The 23,060-nt window shown below is 40.9% G+C and overlaps 1 protein-coding gene across 1 annotated transcript in view; it reads right to left on the bottom strand.

Moving 5' to 3' along the window:
• Positions 1-475: 475 nt before the first annotated feature.
• GSDMC (gasdermin C) overlaps positions 476-23,060 on the bottom strand; it is a 33,579-nt gene continuing 10,994 nt past the window's right edge. Inside the window, exons 3-14 of the mRNA XM_073018351.1 lie at positions 22,803-22,986; positions 12,691-12,856; positions 9,692-9,797; positions 7,591-7,635; positions 4,931-5,053; positions 4,339-4,380; positions 4,095-4,124; positions 3,773-3,799; positions 2,664-2,803; positions 2,226-2,355; positions 1,690-1,763; positions 476-982 (exon numbers count right to left, since the gene is read on the bottom strand). Of these exons, the coding sequence (XP_072874452.1) occupies positions 743-982; positions 1,690-1,763; positions 2,226-2,355; positions 2,664-2,803; positions 3,773-3,799; positions 4,095-4,124; positions 4,339-4,380; positions 4,931-5,053; positions 7,591-7,635; positions 9,692-9,797; positions 12,691-12,856; positions 22,803-22,986 (1,307 nt within the window). The 3' untranslated portion in view covers positions 476-742. The remainder of the gene's footprint in view (positions 983-1,689; positions 1,764-2,225; positions 2,356-2,663; positions 2,804-3,772; positions 3,800-4,094; positions 4,125-4,338; positions 4,381-4,930; positions 5,054-7,590; positions 7,636-9,691; positions 9,798-12,690; positions 12,857-22,802; positions 22,987-23,060) is intronic.

The following is a 23,060-nucleotide window of genomic DNA, read 5'->3' on the forward strand; positions in this document are numbered from 1 at the left end:
TAGATCAGCTGTCCAGGTGAGAAGAGGAGGGCTATAGTGAGTCGGCTAGACTGTGTTGATCGGGGGTTAAGGAGAGAGAGGAGTCAAGGTGGACTCCCAGGTTTCAGCTTAGGAGGCCAGGTGGCATTAGCAAATGACACAGAGAGCACAGAATGAGACAGATATATGACCAAGAAAATGTGATAAAATGTTAATAATTGAGGAATATGCACATACACACACACGTGGGGGCTAACATTTAATATGAAATGTCAGACTCACAAAATGTTTCAAGAAAAAGAAAAAAACATCTTCTATATCCTTCACCCATATTCCCCAATTATTAATACTTTATCACATTTACTTGGTCATGTATCTGTCTATCATCAAGTCAACTTACTTTTTGTTGCATTTCAATATCAGTTACCATTATCAGTACACTTCACCCAAAACAATTCAAAATGCACACTGTTAACTAGAGTCAGGATTTGTTTTTATTACTTTTAAGTAAAATTTATACATAGTGAAATGCTTACGTCTTTAACATACTATTTGAGGAGTTTTGACAAATATATAAACTCCTGTCAATATATAGAGTATTCCGCCACCCCAAAACATTTCCTAAAGCCTCTACCCACTGCTGTCTCTACTCCACCTGGAAATGCAGAGAGGCACAGCCCTCTCTCTTGCACCCATAAGGACACTCACAGCATAGACTGGGCAAGGGCCAGTATCTCTGGACTGACTGCCCATCAGGGAGGGCTTAGGCCTCAGCCAGCTGCTGCAGCAATGAGAGAGTCCCATAGAGGGCAGACAGGGGCATCTTTGCTTCTAGATCCCAGGTTGACCTGGGGTTATCCAGCTCCATCCTCAGGCCACACTCCTCCAGCAGGCCATAGGTGATGGCCAAACCCTCACTCTGGAGTGGGGCAAGGAGCTCGGGTTTGAGGGTGAAGGGAATGCTCCAGGGGTATCTGAAGTTCGGCTCCAGGATGCTCCTTACCTAGAAGAAGGATGATCAGACTCTACAGACCAGCCTTTAAGATCAGGAAGAAAAGGCTTCTGCCCAGCATCCAGGGGCCATGCAGGATAACAGAAGGAGCAAGAGCTTTGGGATCCATAGGACAAGAAGTAACATGCTCGTCATATCCTATGATCCGCAGATCAAGTTATGGGAAATCAGGGAGCATTGGTTCCACATCTGTGAAATGGTGAAAATAAAACTCTCCTCATAGAATAGTGGTGTTTTTATTTTTAAATGTATATGCACATATGTAAGAATACAGTAAATGCATATAAAGGTACGTATTTATATGTACATATACTTGGAGAGAGAAAAACAGAGAAATTAGCAAATCATAACAGTGTAACTAGAGCAGAAGTAATTAGCAAATGGTAACTGTGAGTAGAGCAGGAATATTATATCCCCTTAGTCCTCAAAGTCCTGTGCTCCCATATGGCTATTTTAGACCATTGGGGAATGCTGCAGAGATTGCCATGGAAGCTAAGACCCTCCTGAGGGAGGCTCATACCCACTGGACCAGGTCTCCAGAAGGACACCGCAGCTAGGGATTTCCCAGTGGCCACCGCTGGATAAGGACTCCCCTCCCAGCATAAATCTGTATCATCTCTCTTTCCTCAGAATCTTTCTTCTTATCTCTGGTTCCCTCACCCTCTTCCCTGAACTTCTGGCCCCTGGGAAGTTCTCACCAGTTCCTGTTGCTGAAGCAGGATCCTCATCTCCACAGAACAGGCCAGCAAATCGTGTTGGATGTCACTCAGCACTGAGGGTGGAGGACATGTGGGGAAAGACAGTAGTGAAGAATCCAGATTTTTCCTCCCACCATAAAGCAGGAGACTCCCTGAGAGAATAACTCCAAAGTAGAGGAATAAAACCCATTAGACTTAAAGGTCAAGCTCCCTGCCCTGGGAAGCCCTTCAGAATGGTCTCCAGGATGCTAAATAAGAGGGACCAGAGGATGGGATTCAGGGGCTGAAGGCTGGAATCACCTACCTCCAGTGATCTGTGGATGAACATAAACTGGTGACTTCCTAGGCCTTAAACTCATTCTGTATCATATGGCAAGTTATCACAGTGAACCCTCTGACCTTAGAGAGAGCTGTGATGTAAGGACGAAAGATCATGGCATTCAAAGGGCTTTGGACACATGGCATCTAACACAGCTTTTTGGGGGTCTGGGGACCAAACTTATGATTCTCCCATTCTTCCCTTTAATTAATCTTACCCATTATGGCTTCAAGGAGATAAAGAATGGGGTCCTTTGGGTTAAACCATGCATGGTTTGAATCCTGTTGAAGTTTCTTTAGGATGGCACCACCAGGGCCATCCAAATGACCTGAGCTGTCCAATTCCAGCTATAGAAGACAGGTATTATTGTTAATAATAATACTAATAACAGTAACATTATATAATTTGCCTGTGTCTACTGGTGATAACCAAGGGGTAGGGGTGAGGGTTCTCTACCTCCTACCGGGGTTTCCAAGCAGCCTCAGTAGTGGGGGTGGCACTTTCTGGCCCATTGTGCCTGGCGCCAGAGTCCCGAGTCTTTCTCAGTCCCCTGGCATCTTGCTTATTCTTCCTCCCCCATGTAACTTGAGAGTCATATCTCCTAACCAATCCCATTTACAGCTTACCAGACCCATGCAACTGTGGAGCCCCTCACCATGTCCATCAGGTCCTGTAGAGCCCCTCTGTCTCCGAGCATGGCCAGGATACTATAGAACACGACATCCTGAACGTCCTTTGAGAGCTGAGCCAGTGTCTTTATTTTCTGGAAAACCTCCTCTTGTAGATGCTTGAAATCTGCTCTCAGGCATCAATGCCAACCAGAAAGTGGGGCAAGTATTTGATTAGAACATCCTTGAAATGATAGCCTGTTTGCATGAATATGAGCCAAACTCTTCTATCCCTTTCAGCTACTAACCAAAATTGTCTCTGCTAATGGCACACTTGAGCTCTGTGGATAGAGCTGTCATAGAAGCTAAAAAGATGGACAATCCAGCATTCTGAAAAGAGGAAATAGGATACTGGGAGCAGAGATTGAGATTTTGAAAAGACATCATCACTAATGGAAGATAATGACAAAGTGGTCATTTCTAGGACATGTCAGGAATACTGTAAAATCTAGCACTGGGCTTTAGAGGCGAAAATCTTAGGTGCTCTGGAATCAGTTTCCATATTGGTTAAATGGGATGCTATGAGGATTAAAAGAGTTTATGTAGGCCAAGCATGGTTGCTCACACCTGTAATTCCAGCTCTTTGGGAGGCTGAGATGGGGGGATTGCTTGAGGCCAGGAGTTCAAGACCAGCCTGGCCAACATAGTGAGACCCCATCTCAAAAAGCAAGAAAGAGACAGAGTTTATGTATGTAAGGCATATGGCACATATAAGCTGCCCTTATTATCAGGCAACTTTGCCAGTATCCTCAAAGTCTATGAAGAATTAACCATGGGGTGGATGTTGGGGGCCCTCTGTTTCTCCCAGGAGGCATCAGGCGCCCTCAGGGTGATCTGCTTGGGATGACAGATCACTGGATTGGAAGCTCCAAAGAGACAAGAATTTATGTCTGTTTGGTTCACAGCCATAACTTTCAAGTTCAGAATAATGCTTGTTGTCCAATAAGTCCTCAATAAACGTGTGTTTGTTTCATGAGCAAAGTGTAAATTTGGAAGTGGATCTAGATTTCTGACTTGCATGGAAACCACCAATTTAGGTGCTCAGATTTGCAGCTCACACCTAGAAGCCCCAGGTTTCCCCTTAATAAATACTTACTTTGCCAGAAGGGTTCCTCTATTCTTCCTAGAAGGAGAATCAAGTCATCATCTCACTTCCTCATCCCCCCAAATTTGCTTTTGAGATGTTTTGGAGGGTTCTGCTCTCCTACCACCTCCTCCCTCTCACTTAACTTCTTCCTGCCCCCATCACCATTCATCCCTCCATGTTCTCAGCCTTTCTGGACCCTTTCCATTCCATATGACCAAGGGCCAGTCCCTAGGGCAGTGGTGGCAAAGGCAAGGCAGGAGCAATCTGCCCTACTTACCCCATGTGTGCAGGATGGGATCCCCACCACCACCTCCAGCAAACTCACACTCACCTACTGGGAGAATGCAAATTTGTTCGTATTCTAAAAAGAGAAATGAAATTCCTCACCAAAGAGTCTCAAAGACTGGATTTCTCCAGCCTTCTGCCTTTCTTTCCCTGAACCCCTCTTCTCTATCTGTTCCAGCCCTTTTCCCAAGGGGCCAGACTCCAAGACCTTGGGTAATAGCACCAAAGGCAATCAGGTGAGTTTTTGTTGTGCAGATTGTCCTGGGAGGGGAGGGCCAGATTCCACTCACTTGGCAAATGCCCTCTCAAAAATTTCGGTCTCAGAAATAGCTCTGGAAAGAGAAAGAAATGTGTTTACTCACCAAACGTTAGTCTACCCCTACTTTTCCTCTTCTACTTCTTTCCCTCTTGGTCTCACCTCTAACTCCTCTATCCTCCCCTTATTTCCCACATGTACCATCAGTTCAGTTGAAAAACCTCCCTAGAGAGATGGATACCCAGGCAGCCTCTCTCCCCAACAGACTCACACCATTCCCAATGTTCAAAGGAGAAAGCCTGGTTTCCCTGTGGCCCCAGGGGACAGTGGCTCTGTCAGAGGAAGGGGTCAGTTGCAGGAAATGGAGGAGCCTGATTGGGGGAAAGTTCTCTGTGGGTCTGTGTGGGCTGAGCCCAAGCAGGGCTCTTGTGGGAATTCAAAGGGGGTCAGGGATCAGCAGTGCCTCAGTTCTAGGCAAAAAAAAACTGCCAGAGGAGGATGAGCAAGATGGTGCAATAGAAGCCTACATGGTTCATACACCCCACACAAACACCAAATTTTAACAACTGTCTGCACAAAGAAAAGCACGATCATAGAAGCAAAAATCAGGTGAGTAATCACAGTACCTGGTTTTAACTTCATATCTTTGGGTGAGGCATTGAAGAGGGTTGGAGAGATAGTATGAAATGATGGTAGCCACTCCTCACTCCTCGCAGCACAGGAGACTAGCCTCTGGGAAATTTTGTACTCTTGGGAGAGAGGGAGAGCACAGTGACTGGGTGAAAAACTTTACATTGAACTCAGTACTGCCTTGTCATAGCAGAGAGCAGAGCCAGGCTGGGCTCAATCAGTGCCAGTGCACAAAGGGAAAATTTGGATAAGACCCAGTCAAAGGGGAATTGCCCATTCCTTCTTTCAGAACTCAAGTTTCTTGGCAAGCCTCACAAATGCCAGCCAGAGTGCTCTGGAGTCCTAAGTAAACTTAAAGGTCAGTCTAGGACAGAAGGACTGCAATATTTAAGCAATTTCTAATGCTGAGCTGGGCTCAGAGCCAGAGGACTAGAGTGACATGTGACCTAAAGAGATACCAGCTGGGGTGACTAAAAAACGGTACTTGTGCTACCCCACTCCCAACCTCAGGCAGTGCAGCTCACAGCAATGAAAGTGTTTCATTCCCTTTGTTTAAGTGGAAGAGAGTGAAGAGTAGAGAGGATTCTGTCCCACATCTTGGATACCATCTCAGCCACAGTAGGATAGGAGACTAGGTAGAGTTGTGAAGCCCCCGTTCCAAGCCCTAGCTCCTGGACAACATCTCTAGACACCCCTGGGTGAAAAGGGAACCTACTGCCTTGAAGGGAAGAACACAGTCCTGGCAGAATTCATCATCTGCTTAATAAAGAACCACTGGGCCCTAAATAACCAGCAGCAGTACCCAGGTGGTATGTAGTGGGCCTTGGGCTCTGAGATGTACTGACCAAAGTTGTGACCCAGCATATTCCCAACTGTGGTGGCTATGGTGAAAGACTCCTTCTATTTGAGAAAAGCAGAGGGAAAAGTCAAGAGGAGGCTTTGCCTTGCATCTTAGGTACCAGTTCAGCCACAGTGGTGTAGTGCACCAAGCAGGCTCTTGGGGCCCTCAAGATCAGGTCTAGGGTCTTCAACAGCATTTCTGGACCTGCCCTGGGCCAGAGGAGAGCCCATTTCCCTAAAGGGTGAGACCTAGGCCAGACAGCACTTACCACGAGCTGACTGTTGAACCCCTGGGCTGTCAGCAAACATATGCAGTACAAATCTATGTACCTACAGTGAACTCATCTTTGACAAAGGTGCCAAGAACATACAATGGAGAAAGGACAGTCTTTTCAATAAATGTTGCTGGGAAAACTGGATATCCATATCCAAGAGAATGAAACTAGACCCCTATCTCTTACCATACACAAAAATCAAATCAAAATCATTTAAAGATTTAAATATAAGGCCTTAAACTATGAAACTACTAAAATAAAACATTAAGGAAACTCTTCAGGACAATGGTCTGGGCAAAGATTTCTTGAGTAAATAACCCACAAGCACTGGCAACAAAAGCAAAAGTAGACAAATGGGATCACATCAAGTTAAAAAGCTTCTTCACAGCAAAGGAAACAATTAACAAAGTGAAGACACAACCCGCAGAATCGGAGAAAATATTTGCAAACTACCCATCGGAGAAGGGATTAATAACCAGAATATTTAAGAAGCTCAAATGACTCTACATAACTAAATCTAATAATCTGATTGAAAATGGGCAAAAGATGTGAGTAGACATTTCTCAAAAGAAGACACACAAATAGCAAACAGACATATGAAAATGTGTTCACATCATTGATCATCTGAGAAATGCAAATCAAAACTACAATGAAATATCATCTCAGCCCTGTTAAAATGGCTTATATCCAAAAGACAGGCAATAACACATGCTGGGGAGGATGCAGAGAAAAGGAGACTCTCATATGCTGTTGACAGGAATGTAAATTAGTACAACCACTTTGGAGAACAGTTTGGACCTTCCTCAATAAACAAAAACTAGAGTTACAATATGATCCAGCAATCTCACTGCTGGGTATATACACCAAAAGGCAGGCAATCAGTATACCAAAGAGAGATTTAAGAACAAACAAACCATGTTTGTTGCAACACTGTTCATAATAGTCAAGATTTGGAAACAAACTAAATGTCCATCAACAGATATAAAGAAAATATCATCCATATACACAATGGTATACTATTCACCCATAAAATAAAGAATGAGATCCTATTATTTGCAAAAACATGAATGAAACTGGAGGTCATTATGTTAAGTGAAATAAGTCAGGAATAGAAAGAGAAACATCTTATGTTTTCACTTACTTGTGGGATGTAAAAGTCAAAACAGTCAAACACATAGAGATAGAAGGATGCTACCTGAGACTGGGAAGGGTGGTGGGGGGCCTGGGGGAGAGGTAAGGATGGTTAATGGGCACTTTTAAAAAGCTAGAAAGAATGAATAATACCTAGCATTTGATAGCACAACAGGGTGACTACCGTCAAAATAATTTAATTGTACATTTTTAAAAAACTAAAACAGTATAACTGGATTGCTTATAATATGAAGGATAAATGCCTCAGGAGATGAATACTCCATTTTCCATGATGTGATTATTACACATTGCATGCCTGTATCAAAATATCTCGTGTACCTTATAAATATATATACCTCCTGTGTACTCACAAAAATAAAAAAATAAAAAGACCAGGCTTTGGAACTCACCATCTTGAAAGGTTCTCTGTTCATCATCATCTGAGATGAGAATGGCTGAATGGAAAAGAACTTCCATTAGGAGAGTTGAGGTTGTTCCTGCCTGAGTCTTTCCCACAGCCCCAACCTGGGGGACCAGGGAACCCCTTGTATCAAAACCACTGGGACGCCTGTTAAATCTGACCCCTGGCCTCACTCTGTGCCTTCTGAATCACTTTGAAGGGTGCCATAGAACCTGTATTTAAATAAGCAATTCAGGTAATCATTTTGCCATCCAACATTTGGAAATTACCTTGATAGAGTAAAGGAACTCAGCTCCCTTTGACCTTCACTAGGTAGGATTGCTTCCTGCTGCCCTTTTCTTACTGACCTGCCTTACTTACCACTCTCAATCTGGCATCTTCTTGGATGATTTCACATTCCATGTAGAGAAATATGCTGAAGTCTGAAACTCACCTAACACTAAAGTGTAAGTGTTCAACAGGGGAAAAAGCCTATGAAGAAGACAAAAAGGTTGTAAGGGTTGAAAAGTGTGAACTGAATGAAGTTAGAGGAAAAGCTAACCTCACAGCAGTGACTGCAAGTCGTGTTCTGACTACTAGCGGGGAGAGTGGCACTCCTCTATGTCAGACATCTCATCTGTAAAATGGAAATGAGATCTTCTCTCCCTAGCTGATGCAAGGAATGGAGATACATGTCCAGCAATGTAACTGACACCAATTCATCTTCACCCTCTCCAGTTCATCAGGATCTTTCCCCTAGCCTGAGAACAGGCTCAAGTCTTCACTATCTCGTAAACTCCCTTTCCAAAGCTAAGTATCTTCCTTTAGTTATCTCCTCCTCCCACCTATTGTCTCCTCACAGCCAACTTCCTTCGAGAATCATCTACACACTGGTTCCTCACTTCCCCTCTTTGCATTCACACTTCAACTCCTGTAGTTTGTTCTCCAATGAATCTACCCGGCTTCAGTCACCAATGAATACTGACTTGATTCTATCTGGATACTACCACATCATGTTTTGTGGGGTCTTCTTTTACCTGACCACATCATTCTTTGTTTGTTGTTGATGATGATGATATTTTGAAACTACAGCTCCTTTTCTTTTCCTTCTATGTTAAAATCATCTTATCATTCACCACGACCTTTGGTAGTGCCACCATCTCATGGTGCCCTCCGCAGGAGTCTCTGACCTCTCCCAAGAGTGGGAATCCCATTCTCACCCCTTCTCCTCATTAGAGAGCTGCTTTGGATATGGTCAGTCTTTCCAGAAGCCAGAGTCTACTAACTGAAAGATTGGAGAGAGTTCAGCCTCATTCTGTCTATGGCCACTGATGGGAGGTAACTGACATCAGGACATTCCCTTGGCCATGTTGCAGTGAGGATACTATAGGCAGTAGAGTGTGAGAGTGTGTGCAAGAATGAGGAGCTGAGCTCGATCTGTATTTGAATGAGCTCTAGCTGGGACTCAGCATTTGGGAATGGAGAGAACAAGGACTCTGAGAGCCGGTTGTGTTCCCAGCACTCACCATCACACCCAGGTATGCAACTGACACAGATGCTTCTGCCCACATGGAGTCAAAACCCAATGTGTGTGTGGTCAGGAACTGTGCATTTTGAGGCTGATGAAGGAGGGAAAGATGTAGATAAAATTCAGGCTTATGTTCTTAGGGCATTGTGTGTGCAGTTTTGTTTGTGATTGTGATGTTGTTACCTCATAGGACCTTAATATGGGATTATGGGTAAGCTTGGGTAATTCTCTGTGACTGAAGAGTTGCTGAGGGTACTTAAGTGAATAAGGATGGTTAGGATTAGGGTTGGAATTTGCCCAGTGCTAACAACACTCCAAGATGAACAAGTTGGATTATTTTGCATGTATGAGGCTGTCTCTGTATCTCCCAGTAGCAGCATTTCAGCCAGGCCATGCTTGGAGGTACCTCTGTGTGGTAAGATGGGTGTGTGCCCTGGACAGTAAGAAATGTGCATGCTTCTCCTTGGATAGGCAGAGCAGCAAAGATTGCATATTATGGCTATTTTCCTCTCGCTTCTCTCTCAGGAGAAGCCGACACCCCTCTCCATCACCATCTGCCTTGCTGAGCTCTGCTTACTCCCACCTTTCTCCTTGATAACCAGCTGTTTTCTCTTATAAGCCATCACCATGCCCTTCTGCAGAGTCAGCGCCTTCTTCTTCACTCTGAGACTCTCTCCTTGGCCTTGACCCTGGGGAGAGAAATCAGACAATACAGTATTAAATGTATGTAATTTTAAAGGTCAGATGGCTCTAGAAAGCTCATGAGGAAAACCACCAGCATTCCCTGCTCTCATCCTGCCTACTGCTGACTTGTGATTTCCAATCACTGCTCTTTCTTCCTTGTTTCATCCTGTGCTCATCTTCCCATTTCTCAATTTCATGTTGATATTGCAATGTTTTTATTTCTTTCCAGATTTAACTATTTATTCTCTTTTTGATTATGATGAATTTGTTTTCCTTCTCTTTCCTCATTCCTTATTTCCCTTCTCCCATCTTCCTAAAATATGAATATCCCAATTTTTAAGGTAATATTCACTGTTTATACTTGGACAAAACTGCTTTTCACCACTCCCATCTTTCCTTTATCACCACATTCAGTTAATGTGATGTCCCTGTGCCTTCTCTGTTTCTTTACTCATTCTCTCCAGAGGAGATGGGGGACACATTTTTTTGAGAACTTGTACATCTAAAGACATTTTTATTGTACCTCTCACACTTGATTGCTATTTTGATTAGTCATACAATTCTTGGCTGGAATTCTCTGGAATATGACTTTATTTCCCTTTTAGAAATATTTATTGTTGTCTTTTTGAGGTAAGTGTTCTGAAAATTCACTCTTAAGTTTTATGGGGTGGATCTAAGTTGACTCAAGAAACCATGCCTTCAGTGGACATTTTCGTTCTGGAAACACATTCTTTGGGTCTCCGAACCTTCCTTGTATTTCCTCCTAAAAGATTTTCCACATTGCATTATGTCTTTGTTCTCCCCTTCTGGAACTCCTATTATTCAGGAGTAGTTAAATCTCCTTGACTGATCCTCAAGTTTTGTTTTGTTTTCATTGAGACAGTGTCTCATTCTGTCGCCCAGGCTGGAATGCAGTGGAACAATCATGGCTCACAACAGCTGCAACTTCTAGGCTCAAGCAATTCTCCCACCTCAGCCTCCCAAGTAACTGGAACTACAGGCATGCGCCACCACATCTGGCTAATTTTTTGTTTATATTTTATAGAGACAAGGTCTCACTATGTTGCCCAGGCTGGTTTTGAGCTCCTGAGCTCAACCAATCCACCTGCATGAGCCTCCCAAAGTGCTAGGATTACAGGCATGAGCCACTGTGCCTAGCCTCCAAATTTTTTTAATGAACATTCTCCTGTCTTTTTGCTTACTTTTTCCTGGAAATTTCTTTGATTTTGCTTTTTGATTCTTCTATTTAAGTAAAAGAATAATAAATTTCTACTACTCTATTTTTAATTTCTAAGAGCTATAAATACCCTTTTTACAGAGCATTATTCTTTCATGAAAATAAAATATTATCTCTTTAACGGGATCAAGTATTTCTTACCTTCCTATGTTGTTTTTGTTTCCTCTAATTTCCTAATTTCAAAGTGTTTTTGTTTTGTGTTTTAGGCTTTCCTCAAGTGTCTGTGATTTTTTTCTGTTTCGCTAACGAGTGAAGCATGAAAGCTGCTAAGTGTGCCTAGGCAGGGCATGTTGAGTAGAGGTTTCACTTTGGGGCAACCAGGCAGGGATTAAACTATCTCTTTGGAGTCTCCAGTCGTTGGGGGTTTTTTAGTTATTTCTTCTGTACTGGTTAATTTTCTTAGGAAATAATTCTTCAATATCCTGCCTAGGCTGTGTGTTGTGGGGGTAGAAAGGGTAGAGACATGATGCCTGGAGCTGAATGGGGAAAGGGACTCAATGTTCCCACTCTCAATGAGGACTTGCACCTATTTCCCTTTTCTAATATGGCTTCTCACTCCCACCCTTCACTGTAACTAGTCTCCGTAAATCTAGAATCCACAGGGAATAAGTTTTCCACAAGATCTTCTGCCAGAGTGGGTGAGGGTAGGTGCCTGGCTATGCAGAGATGGGAAGGGATTTGGGCTCTGAGTGTCCCTTATAAAGATTCCCTGGAGTGATTATTACACATTGTATGCCTGTATCAAAATATCTCATGTACCCCATAAATGTATACATCTACTATATACCCACAAACATTTTTTAAAAAATTAAAAAGATTTCCAATCAATATTCTTACTTTCAGTCCCACCTATACCCTATCTTCAGAGATAACTAGTGCCTCCGATTCCTGAACCGTTTGGGGATTCTTGTTTCTAGACTTTCTTCCCTGCTGCAGGTGGGGGTCCACTATTCCAGCTTTCCGGGGTCTGTTATCATTTGTCTAATTTTTAGCAGTAACTCACTGGCATTGGGAAAGTTAGTATGCATATCAGGTTTCTTCTTAGTTTCTAAAGCTCTTAAGTAAGGACAAATTACACAGACATAGTGTAAAAGCACATTATAACACACACAAACTTTATATGTCCTTGACCCATACTGAATATTTGATAATTTATTTATATTAAAAATATTATACTTGGTTATTGTGAATGACTCGTGTAAGTCACATGTTCTTGAAAATACTGTGATCTCACTCCTTGAAATATTTCTCATCAGGTTATCTTAGAGTTTAAAGTACTTTAACAACTGGGGTTTGGTTCTAGTAGTCCCACATCTCTTCCAGCCACAAAACTAGACTGTATATAACACAGAAGTCACACACTTGAATTCTGCAGAATTTATCATTTACCCAAAGAAAAACACAATACTAAATAATTAAATATATTTCTGATTTTGTCAATACTGCATGACCCCGTATAGTAAAACACTATAATGGAGGATATTAGAATATACTCTCAGATCAGAAGTCAGGATACACTGACAGGTAAGAAGTGGGAAATAATGACTCCATCCTTTGTAATCCCTGGAAACAGAGTCCAGAGCCCCCTAGGAAATGAAGCTTGGCTGCCAGGATGGGCTATATGTTTTGTATTTCAATCCCACTTCAGGACAACTTTATACCTTGCCATAGGTAATCCAAAGAGAAATTTTCCCTAAAATATTCACACCACTGCTATTGTACAGCACAGTATTGTTGATCAGTTCAACAGCTTCTGTCACCACGTACAGGTTGTCCCCTCTCCTCCGGCACTCCTTCAGAAATGATGGCTCTGGATCCAACAGTTTCCTGGGGATTTAAGGAAGGAGGAGGAGAGTCAGAGTGGGAAAGCAATGCCTTTTCAGGTTACCCTGGGGGCCCTTCTCCTCAAGACCTGGGAGGGGTGCAATGCCTTTGGACCCTGAAAGGTGAGCCCCCAGTGGGTGTTAGGGCAGCAGAAAGTTTTATCTGACATACAGAATGGAGGAGATCCCATTGATGGTGGTTTAGGTGTGAGAGTATATGTACCATATTGTTAAAGGCATCTGCATTTTGCTAAATTATACTGGTGCTGTTAAGGGATAATTTATAGAATTTCAACACTAGGGTCTCTCAGAAAAAAAAGGGCTAGAAGCAGACAGGTCCAGATGATTGAGAACGGTCTTTAGGAAGTCCTGTTGTCAAAGCTGGGTATTCACATCGAACGTGTTCATTAGCACAATCAGGGTGGGCTGGAGAGCAGACAGATAAAGTGGGATGAAGCAGGGAAGACTCTGGATGATTTTATGACCTTTACAGATTTACTGTCCTTGGTGGGTGGATTGGTAGGGCTGACTTGATGATGTAGTTTCTGGGGATACATATGAATGGTTTGAAGTACTGAAGACAGATTTCATTTCTATTTCAGTTCTTTCTGAGACTCAACCTTGATTCTACTCAAGGCACCCATGGAGTCAGTGTCCTAGATAACAGTCATGTGGAATATTGAGGGATTCTTAATTTGCCTTTCAGTAGAGGAGGTTACTGAGCACACAATATTAGGTTTTGTCATTGCTGTCTTCTTACCATGTCCTTAGATGCTATGTTATGTGACATCTACTTATCTTCCAAGCTTCATGTTATATCTCCTTTATGCTGGTTGTCTAGGCTTCCAACTCACTGACCTTGCCCCTTATCCTGAAAACACCAAGCTTGGTGTTTCACCCTTCATTAGAAGGGTAAGAGTAAGAGTTTTACTTTGGCAGAATCACCCTTCCCCCAAGCGCCATCACAACATGGATGGAGTTCCCCTGGGCCCACAATCTCTTCAATGGGAAAAAAGAGAGCCAAAGTAGCTATCCAGCTTCAAAAAGCATTCCAAAGCACATCCTAGGAGGTCCAGCTCTGTCCCATGTCACAGAGAACATTGAGGGAATTGGCAGGACTAGACCACCTGGGTCACCTAGAAGCAAAGAAGTGGTCAAGGCTTCAGCAATCACTGCATGGATCTTGGCAGTGACACTGCATTCCTACTAGCAGTGGCACCCAATCAGAGAGACCAGCCAGCAGCTTGCCCGCCTGCAGACCCAAGCCAACCAAATTGTCTGGCCAGGAAGTATGGTAGGCAGTTTCTGTCTGGCTTGCATCCTTAGCCAGTGGTATAGCCTCACTGTGGAGGTCAGTCTCAGAGCCCAATCTAAGTTCCTTGTGAGACAGGAAAGCCAGCCAGCAATACTGCCTAACTGTGGAGCACAGCCTCTGGCCCCAATGGACCAAGGATCCTCCACAACTCTGCCCAGCCTCAGGGCCCAGCCTAAGACTTTGCCCAGATAGGAAGGCCAGCCAGCAACCACACCTAACTGCAGAGCACAGCCTCTGCCCTGGCCTGAGCAGGAAGTCCAAACAGTGATGCTTTCCAAGTTCAGAGCCCAGCCCCTGGCCCTGCTCAAGCAGGAAGTCAAGCTGGTGACTCTGCCTAACTGTGGAGCATAGTCTGTTACCCTGCCTCATGAAGGAGCCTGATCAAGAACCCAACACAGCCTTGAAGTTCCGCCTGCAACCACACCCAAATGTGGGACACAGGCTACAAACCCAGCCAATCTGGGAGTTCAGTGACCATGACTGACCATGGAGCAAAGCGAGTAGCCCTACCTGGATCAAGTTCCCAGTCAGTGACCCAGCACAAACACACAGTGCAGCCTGTGCCTCTACCCACACATGGAGCCCAGCCTGTGGCCTGCCCAACTACAAAGCACAGCCTGAGACCACCACCAATTACAAAACCTACTCTGTGGCTCCATCTGAACATGGCATTCAGCCAGCAGCACACCCAGTGAGGGAGCACTTCATGGGCCCCCACCCAACCAGGGGCAATTTCAGAGCCCAGCCTAAAGCCCTGCCCAATTATATACCCTAAATAACAGTACCACAAGGAGCACAGGCTGCAACAACATCTGACAAGAGGTGATTGTGAGGTCCAGCCAGTGGCCCCACTTGACCACAAAGCCAGTCAAAATCCCCACCCTATGAGGGAGCCCAACCAGTAGCCTTGCCTGAATGCAGAGCCCAGCCAACAGCTCTTCCTGATCACAGAACCCAGCCAGTGATCCAGCCCAACCATGAGCACAGCCAGCAGTTCCACCTCAGAGTGTGGGCAGTGGCTGCACCAACTAGAGAGTGTGAATAGCAACCCACACTTACTCATGAACACTAACAGCCAGTCCATCTAGAACCAAAGGCTGGACTGACTGGTGAAGGTCTCTCTCTACTGATATGAACTTGTTAAGGCTAGAAGAAGTGGCTGCTGCCTCAAAAGCACAAAAAGAAATGCAAGATCCAAGGATTATGAGGTATCAGGAAAACGTTATACCACCAAGGGAAACTAATAAAACGCCAATGACTGATTCTAAAGAAATGGAGATCTATAAACAAACTGACAAAGAATTCAGAAGTTCAATGAACTACAAGAAAATACAGATAGACAATGAAACAAAATTAAGAAAATAATATACAAAATTAGTTCCACAAAGAAATAGAAACCATTAAAAAATCCTACAGATAAAGAATACAGTAACTAAACTGAAAAAAAAATTAGGAAAGTTTCAACAGCAGATTCAATCAAGCAAAAGGAAGAATTAGTGGACTCAAAGACAATTTGAAAGTACCCAGTCAGAGGAATAAAAAGAAAACAGAATGCAGAGTGAAAAAATATATATGGCACTTATGGGATACCATCAAATGAAACAAAATATAATATTCTCCAGAAACATAAGAGAGTGAGAAAGAGATAAAAAACCTATTTGTAGAAATAATGATAGCCAGGGGCAGTGGCTTACACCTATAATCCCAGCACTTTGGGAGACCAAGGTTGGAGGATCACTTGTGTCCAGGATTTCACAACCAGCCTGAGCATAATATTGAGACTATGTCTCTCCAAAAATTAAAAATTTAAGCAAGTTGGTGGCACACACCTTGAGTAGCTAGGACCTGTAGTCCTAGCTACTCAAGAAGCTGAGGTGGGAGGATCACTTCAGCCTAGGAGGTAGAGGCCTCAGTGAACCAGGATCGTGCCATTGCACTCCAGCCTCAGTGACAGAGCAAGACCCTGTCACAAAAGAGAAGAGAGGAGAGGAGAGGAGAGGAGCAGAGAGGAGAGGAGAGGAGAGGAGGAAACTCCCAAATTTTGAGAGAGAAGGGGGCATCAAGATTTGTGACACTAAAAATTTCCCAAATAGGTTGAACCCAAAAGGGTCTACACCAAGACACACTACAATTAAATTATCAAAAGTCAAAGATAAAGAGAAAATACTGAGCGTAACAAGAGAAAAGCTACTCATTACATACAGGGGAGTATCTATGAGACAATCAGCAAATTTCTTAGGAGAAACCTGGCTAGGAAAGGATGATATATTCAAGATACTGAAAGAAAAAAAAAAACTGCTGTCTTGTTCTGTTTTCTGTTGCTGTAAGAGAATATGACAGACTGGCTAAATTATATAAAACTGGAGTTTATTTGGCTCATGATTCTGGAGGCTGGGAAGCCTCAGAGCATGGCACCAGCATTTGGTGTTATGTCATCTCATAGAAGATGGTGAAAAGCAGAAGCAAACACACAAGACAAAGAGAATATAAGCACTGAACTTCACCCTTTTGTCAAGAGCCCACTCCTGCAAAAACTACCCAACTCCCACGATAATGATATTAATCCATTCATGAGGGCAGAGCACCTTACAAGAAATGCAAAAGGGAATTCTTCAAGTTGAAATGAAAATATGTTAATTAACAACATAAAACACATGAATGTGCAAAATTCATCAGTAAAGGAAAATATATAATCAGAGTCAGAATTCTGTAATATTCTAAATGTGGTACATAAATGATTTTCAACTCTGGTATAAAAATGTTTTAAGTATATTAAAAATAACTCTACAATAATTTGTTTTTAGATATACAGTATAAAAATACGTAAATCATAATATCAATAACCTAAAATATCAATGAGGGGAAGAAGTAAAGGTATAACGCTTTTTATGCAATCATAATTAAGCTGAAGGCCAGGCATGGTGGCTCATGTCTGTAATCTCAGCATTTTAGGAGTCCAAGGCAGGCAGATTACTTGAGGCCAGGGGTTCAAGACCAGCCTGGCTAATACGGCAAAACCCTGTCTCTAATAAAAATACAAAAAATTTGCCAGTTGTGGTGGCACACGCCCATAGTCTCACGTACTTGGGAGTTTGAGGCATGAGAATTGCTTAAATCTAGGAGGCAGAGGTTGCAGTTAGCTGAGATTGTGCTACTGCATTCCAGCTTGAGTGACACAGTGAGACTGTCTCAAAAATGTCCCAAATAGGTTGACCCCCCAAAAAAAATTAATCCCCCAAAATTAAGTTATCAGCATAAAATAGGATATTATAACTATAAGATATTTTATGTAAGCCTCATTGTAATTGCAAAGGAAAAACCTGCAGTAGGTATGCAAAAGATTAAGAGAAAGGAATCAAGCATACTACCACAAAAAGTAATCAAATCACAAAGGAAGATGGCAGGTGAGAAAAAAAAGAAAGAAAAAAACTATAAAAGTCATAAAACAATTAAAATGACAATAGCAAGTAGTTACCTATCAATAATTATATTAAATGTAAACAGATTAAATTTTCCAAACTAAAGACAGAGTGGCTAAATATATAAGAAAGCAAGATCCAATGACTTGCTGCCTAAAAGAGATTCGTGTTAGCTTTAAGGACACACAGGCTGAAAGGGAAGAGATGGAAAAAGAAATTATAATGCAAAAGATGGCCAAAAAAGAACAAGGGTGGCCATACTTACATAGACACACACACACACACACGTGTACACACACACACATATATTATATATATTTATATATACACATATATGTCAGATAAAATAGACTTAAGTCAAAAACTGTGACAAGATAGAAGAATGTCATTATATAATGATACTATTATAAATACACACCAAACATCAGAGCACATAAATATGTAAATCAAACATTAACAAAACTAAAAGGAGAAATAAACAGCAATACAAAATTAGACTTTAATACCCACTCTAATGGCCACATCACCCAGAAAAAAAAAATCAATGCAAAAATATAAGACTTGAAAAAAATATTATAAACCAAATGAGCCTAACAGACATATACAGAACATTCCATCTAACAGCAGCAGAATACAAATTCTTCTCCAGAGCACATGGAACATTCTCCAAGATAGACCATATGTTAGGCCACAAAACAAGTCTTAACAAATTTAAGAAGACAGAACTTATTTCAAGTATCTTTTCCAATAACAATGGCACAAAACTAGAAATAACAAAGAATTTCAGAAAATTCACAAATATGTGGAAATTAAACTGAACAATCAGTGGGTCAAAGAAGAAATCAAAAGGGGAATTCAAAAAATATCTTACACAAATAAAAATGAAAACACAACATACCAAAACAGCAAAAGCAGTTCTAAGAGGAAAGTTTATAAACACCCACATTAAGAAAATAGAAATAATTCAGATCAACAACCTAACTTTATACCTTAAAGAACTAGAAAAGAAGAACAGACTGGGCACAGTGGCTCACACCTGTAATCCCAGCACTTTGGGAGGCCAAGGCGGGCAGATCACGAGGTTAGGAGACCGAGACCATCCTGGCTAACACAATGAAACCCCATCTCTACTAAAAATACAAAAAAAAAAAAAAATTAGCCAGGTGTGGTGGTGGGTGCCTGTAGTCCCAGCTACTTGGGAGGCTAAGGCAGGAGAATGGTGTGAACCCAGGAGGCAGAGCATGCAGTGAGCGAAGATCACACCACTGACCACTGCCCTCCAACCTAGGCAACAGAACAAGACTCTGTCTTTAAAAAAACAAACAAAAAAAAAAGATTAGAGCAGAATAAATTAAATGGAAAATAGAAAAACAATAGAAAAGGCAATAAAACTGAGGGGTTTTTTGAAAAAAATTAAAAATTGACAAACCCTTAGCTAGACAAACCAAGAAAGAAGAACTCCAATAAATAAATTTATAGTTAAAAGGAGACATACAAATGATGCCACAGAAATAAAAAAGATCATGAGAGCCTATTAGCAACAATTATATATCAACAAACTGGGGCATCTAAGAGAAATGGATAAATTCCTAGAAACATATGACGTATTGAGATTGACTCATGAAGAAACAGAAAATATAAACATATCATTAACAAGTAAGGTGATTGAATCAGTAATCAAAAAAGCTCCCAAAAAACATGCCCATGACCGAATGCCTTCACTGGTGAATTCTACTAGACATTTAAAGAAGATTACATCAATGCTGCTCAAACCAAAACATTGAAGAGGAAAGAATAATTCAGATTCATTGTGCAAGGCCAGCATTACTCTAATACCAAAGCCAGATAAGCACATTACAACAAGAAAAGAAAATTACAGGCCAATATATCTGATAAACATAGATGCAAAAGTCCTTAACAAAATTTTAGCAAACCAAATTTAACAGCACATTAAAAGGATCATACACCATAATCAAGTGGAATTTATCCCTGGAATGAAAGGATGGTTCAACACATGCAAATCAATAAATACAATACAACATATTGACATAATGAAGGACAAAAACCATATGATCATCTCAGTAGATGTAGAAAAAGCATTTGGTGAAATTTATCATCCTGTCATGATAAAAACTCTCAGCAAATTAGATATAGAAGAAATGTACTTTAACATAATGAAGGCTATACATGGTCATAATAAAGTCCACAGCTAACATTATGCTCAACGTTGAAAAGCTTTTCCTTTAAAATAAGGAACAAAACAAGAATGCCCACCCTCACCACTTCTCTTCAGTATAGCACTGGAAATGCTAGCCAGTGAAATTAGGGAAAAATAAATAAATAAAAGGCACCTAAATAGGAAAGAAAGAAGTAAAATTGTCTCTTTACAGATGATATTATCTTATACATTGAAAATCCTAAAAACTTCATTTTAAAAATATTAAAACTAATAAATAAATGCAGTCAAGTTGTGGGATACAAAATCAACATTAAAAATCAGTTGCATTTCTATAAATTAACAATGAACTATCTTTAAAAATCAATTTATAGGCTGGACATGGTGGCTCTCACCTGTAATCCCAGCTCTTTGGGGGGCTGAGGCAGGTGGATTACCTGAGGTCAGGAGTTCGAGACCAGCCTGGCCAACATGGCAAAACCCCATCTCTACTGAAAATATGAAACATTAGCTGGGCATTGTGGCAGGCACCTGTAATCCCAGCTACTTGGGAGGCTGAGGAAGGAGAATTGCTTGAACCCGGGAGGCAGAGGTTGCAGTGAGTCAAGGTCATGCCATTGCACTCCAGCCTGGGTGACAGAGTGAGACTCTGTCTAAAAAACAAAAATTCCATTTATAATAGAATCAAAAATAATAAAATACTTGTGAATACATTTCACCAAGGTGGTGAAAGGTCTATATACTGAAAACTACAAAATTGATTAAAGACGACAAAAATAAACAGCAAAATTTTTGTGCTCATGGATAAAAAGATTTCATATTATTAAAATGTCACACTACTCAAAGTAATTTATAGATTCAATGCAATTCTTATCAAAATACCAACAACAATCTTCACAGAAATAGAAAAAATAATCCCAAAACTCTTACGGAAAGACCCAGAATAGCTAAAGCAATCTCAAGAAAAAACAAAGCTAGACACCCCATACTTCCTGATTTCAAAGTATATTACAAAGCTACAGAAGTTAAAACTTATGGCACTTGCATAAAATCAGACATATAAACTAGTGGAATCGAGTAGAGGGCCAAGAAATAAACTCATATGTGTATGATCAATTAATATTTGACAAGCGTGACAAGAATAGATAGTGGGATAAAGGATAGTGTCTTCAAAAAACGGTGTTGAGAAAACTGGATATTCACATGCAAAAGACTGAAACTGGGTCCTTACCTTATACACAAAGATCAACTCCAAGTAGATTAGAAACCTAAATATACGATACGGAACCTTAAAACATTTTTAGAAGAAAATACAGGGGGAAAGGTCCTCAAGAATGGTTATGGCAACAATTTGTTTGATATGACACCAAAAGCACCAGCAGCTAAAAAAAGAAAAGTGGTATTCAGCAAACTAAAAAGCTTCTGCACAGCAAAGGAAACAATCAACAGGGTGAAAATGCAACCTACAGAATGGTCAAAAATATTTGCAAACCTGATAAAGGGTTAATATCTAAAATATATAAAGAATTCATGGTGCTGACGAGTTGATGGGTGCAGCACACCAACATGGCACAAGTATACATATGTAACAAACCTGCACGTTATGCACATGTACCCTAGAACTTAAAGTATAATAATAATAAAAAAAGAATTCATATAGCTAAATTGCAAAAACAAAAACAAAAATCTTTATTTAAAAAATAGGCAAAGGACCTAAATAGATATTTTCTCCAAAAAAAGACATACAAATAAGCTAACAGGCACATGAAATGGTGCTCAAAATTACTTATCAGGGACATACAAATCAAAACCACAATGAGACAAAACTTCACATCTGTTAGGATGGCTTTTAACAAAAAGATAAGTGTTGGCAAAGATGTGAATTAAAGGAAATCCTTGTATACTATTAGTTGGAATGTAATTGATATAGCCATATGGAAAACAGTATGTTGGTTCTTCAAAAAACTAAAACTAGAACTACCATATGATCCAGCAATCCCATTTCTGGGTATACAGCCAATGAAAACTAAATCAGTAGCTCAAAGACATATCTGCACTTCTATGTTCATTGCAGCATTGTTCACAAAAACCAAGACACCAAAACAACCTAAGTGCCTGTCAGCAGATGAATGGAAAAAGAAATCATGGTATGTGTGTACAATGGAATATTATTCAGCCATAAAAAAGGAATAAACCCTGCTATTTGCAACAACATGGATAAACCTTGATGGCTTTATGCTAAATAAAAGTCAAACAGAGAAATACAAATACTGTATAATCTCACATATATGTGGAACCTGTAAAAGTCAAACTTATAGAAACAAAATATAATGGTGGTTAGCAGGGGTTAGGAAGTCAGGGAAATGGGGGGACATTGGTCAAAGGGAACACAGACTAACAATACTGTATTGTATGTTTGAAATTTGCTGAGTAGATATTAAATGTTCTCACCACAAAAAAAAATGATAACGAGGGGAAGTAATAAATATGTTAACTGCCTTTATTGTGGTCTTTTCACAATATACACATACATCAAATCATCACATTGTACACCTTAAATTCACACAATTTTATTTGTCAACTATATCTCAATAGAGCTGGAAAAAATAAAAATAAATCCCAAGACAGTAATGTACATGTTATTTAAATAAACAGTTTTAGAGTCTTTGTCTCACTTAAATTAATACTTTGTTAATTTATTTTTTATTGCTTATTTTCTTACTCCCTGCCCATCCCTTGTCTCCACTAAATGTAAGCTGCTTTATGACAGGTATTTACATCTGTCTTGTTTTCATTCTATCCCCAATGAATAACAACACAGTAGTGGGTAGTTACTGCTCTAATAAGTATTTGTTAGGTAACTAATAGCAATTACTCGAGTAAAGGAAGATATGAATACTTAAAAAGAGTAGCAAAATCTGGGATGTCATCATCTTGATTTTCATTCCTGCAACAAGACTTGCTAGATGTATTTTTGTGTTCAAGGATAGCACCCACTGGGATACTGATGATCCATCCCCTTCCTCTCCCATGACCTCACCTTTTTTGAAAGTCTTCCAGGTTTGGAGATGGGATGGTAACAATTTGAAACTCAAGGGAGCATCCATGGTCCACAGAGGCCTCCCCTGACACACTCACTTCTACACCAACATTCACACTCACATCAGCCTTATGCTTCTGGATCACAACGTCACTGAAGTGGAACGGTCCTGTCACAACAGTTTCTGGGAAAGAAAAGATGACCATAGGTTTAGCCAAGAATTCATTCAAGAATTCAAAGGTTTAGCCAAGAACAGCT

The sequence above is a fragment of the Chlorocebus sabaeus genome, chromosome 8, assembly GCF_047675955.1.
Source record: "Chlorocebus sabaeus isolate Y175 chromosome 8, mChlSab1.0.hap1, whole genome shotgun sequence".
Taxonomy (NCBI): domain Eukaryota; kingdom Metazoa; phylum Chordata; class Mammalia; order Primates; family Cercopithecidae; genus Chlorocebus; species Chlorocebus sabaeus.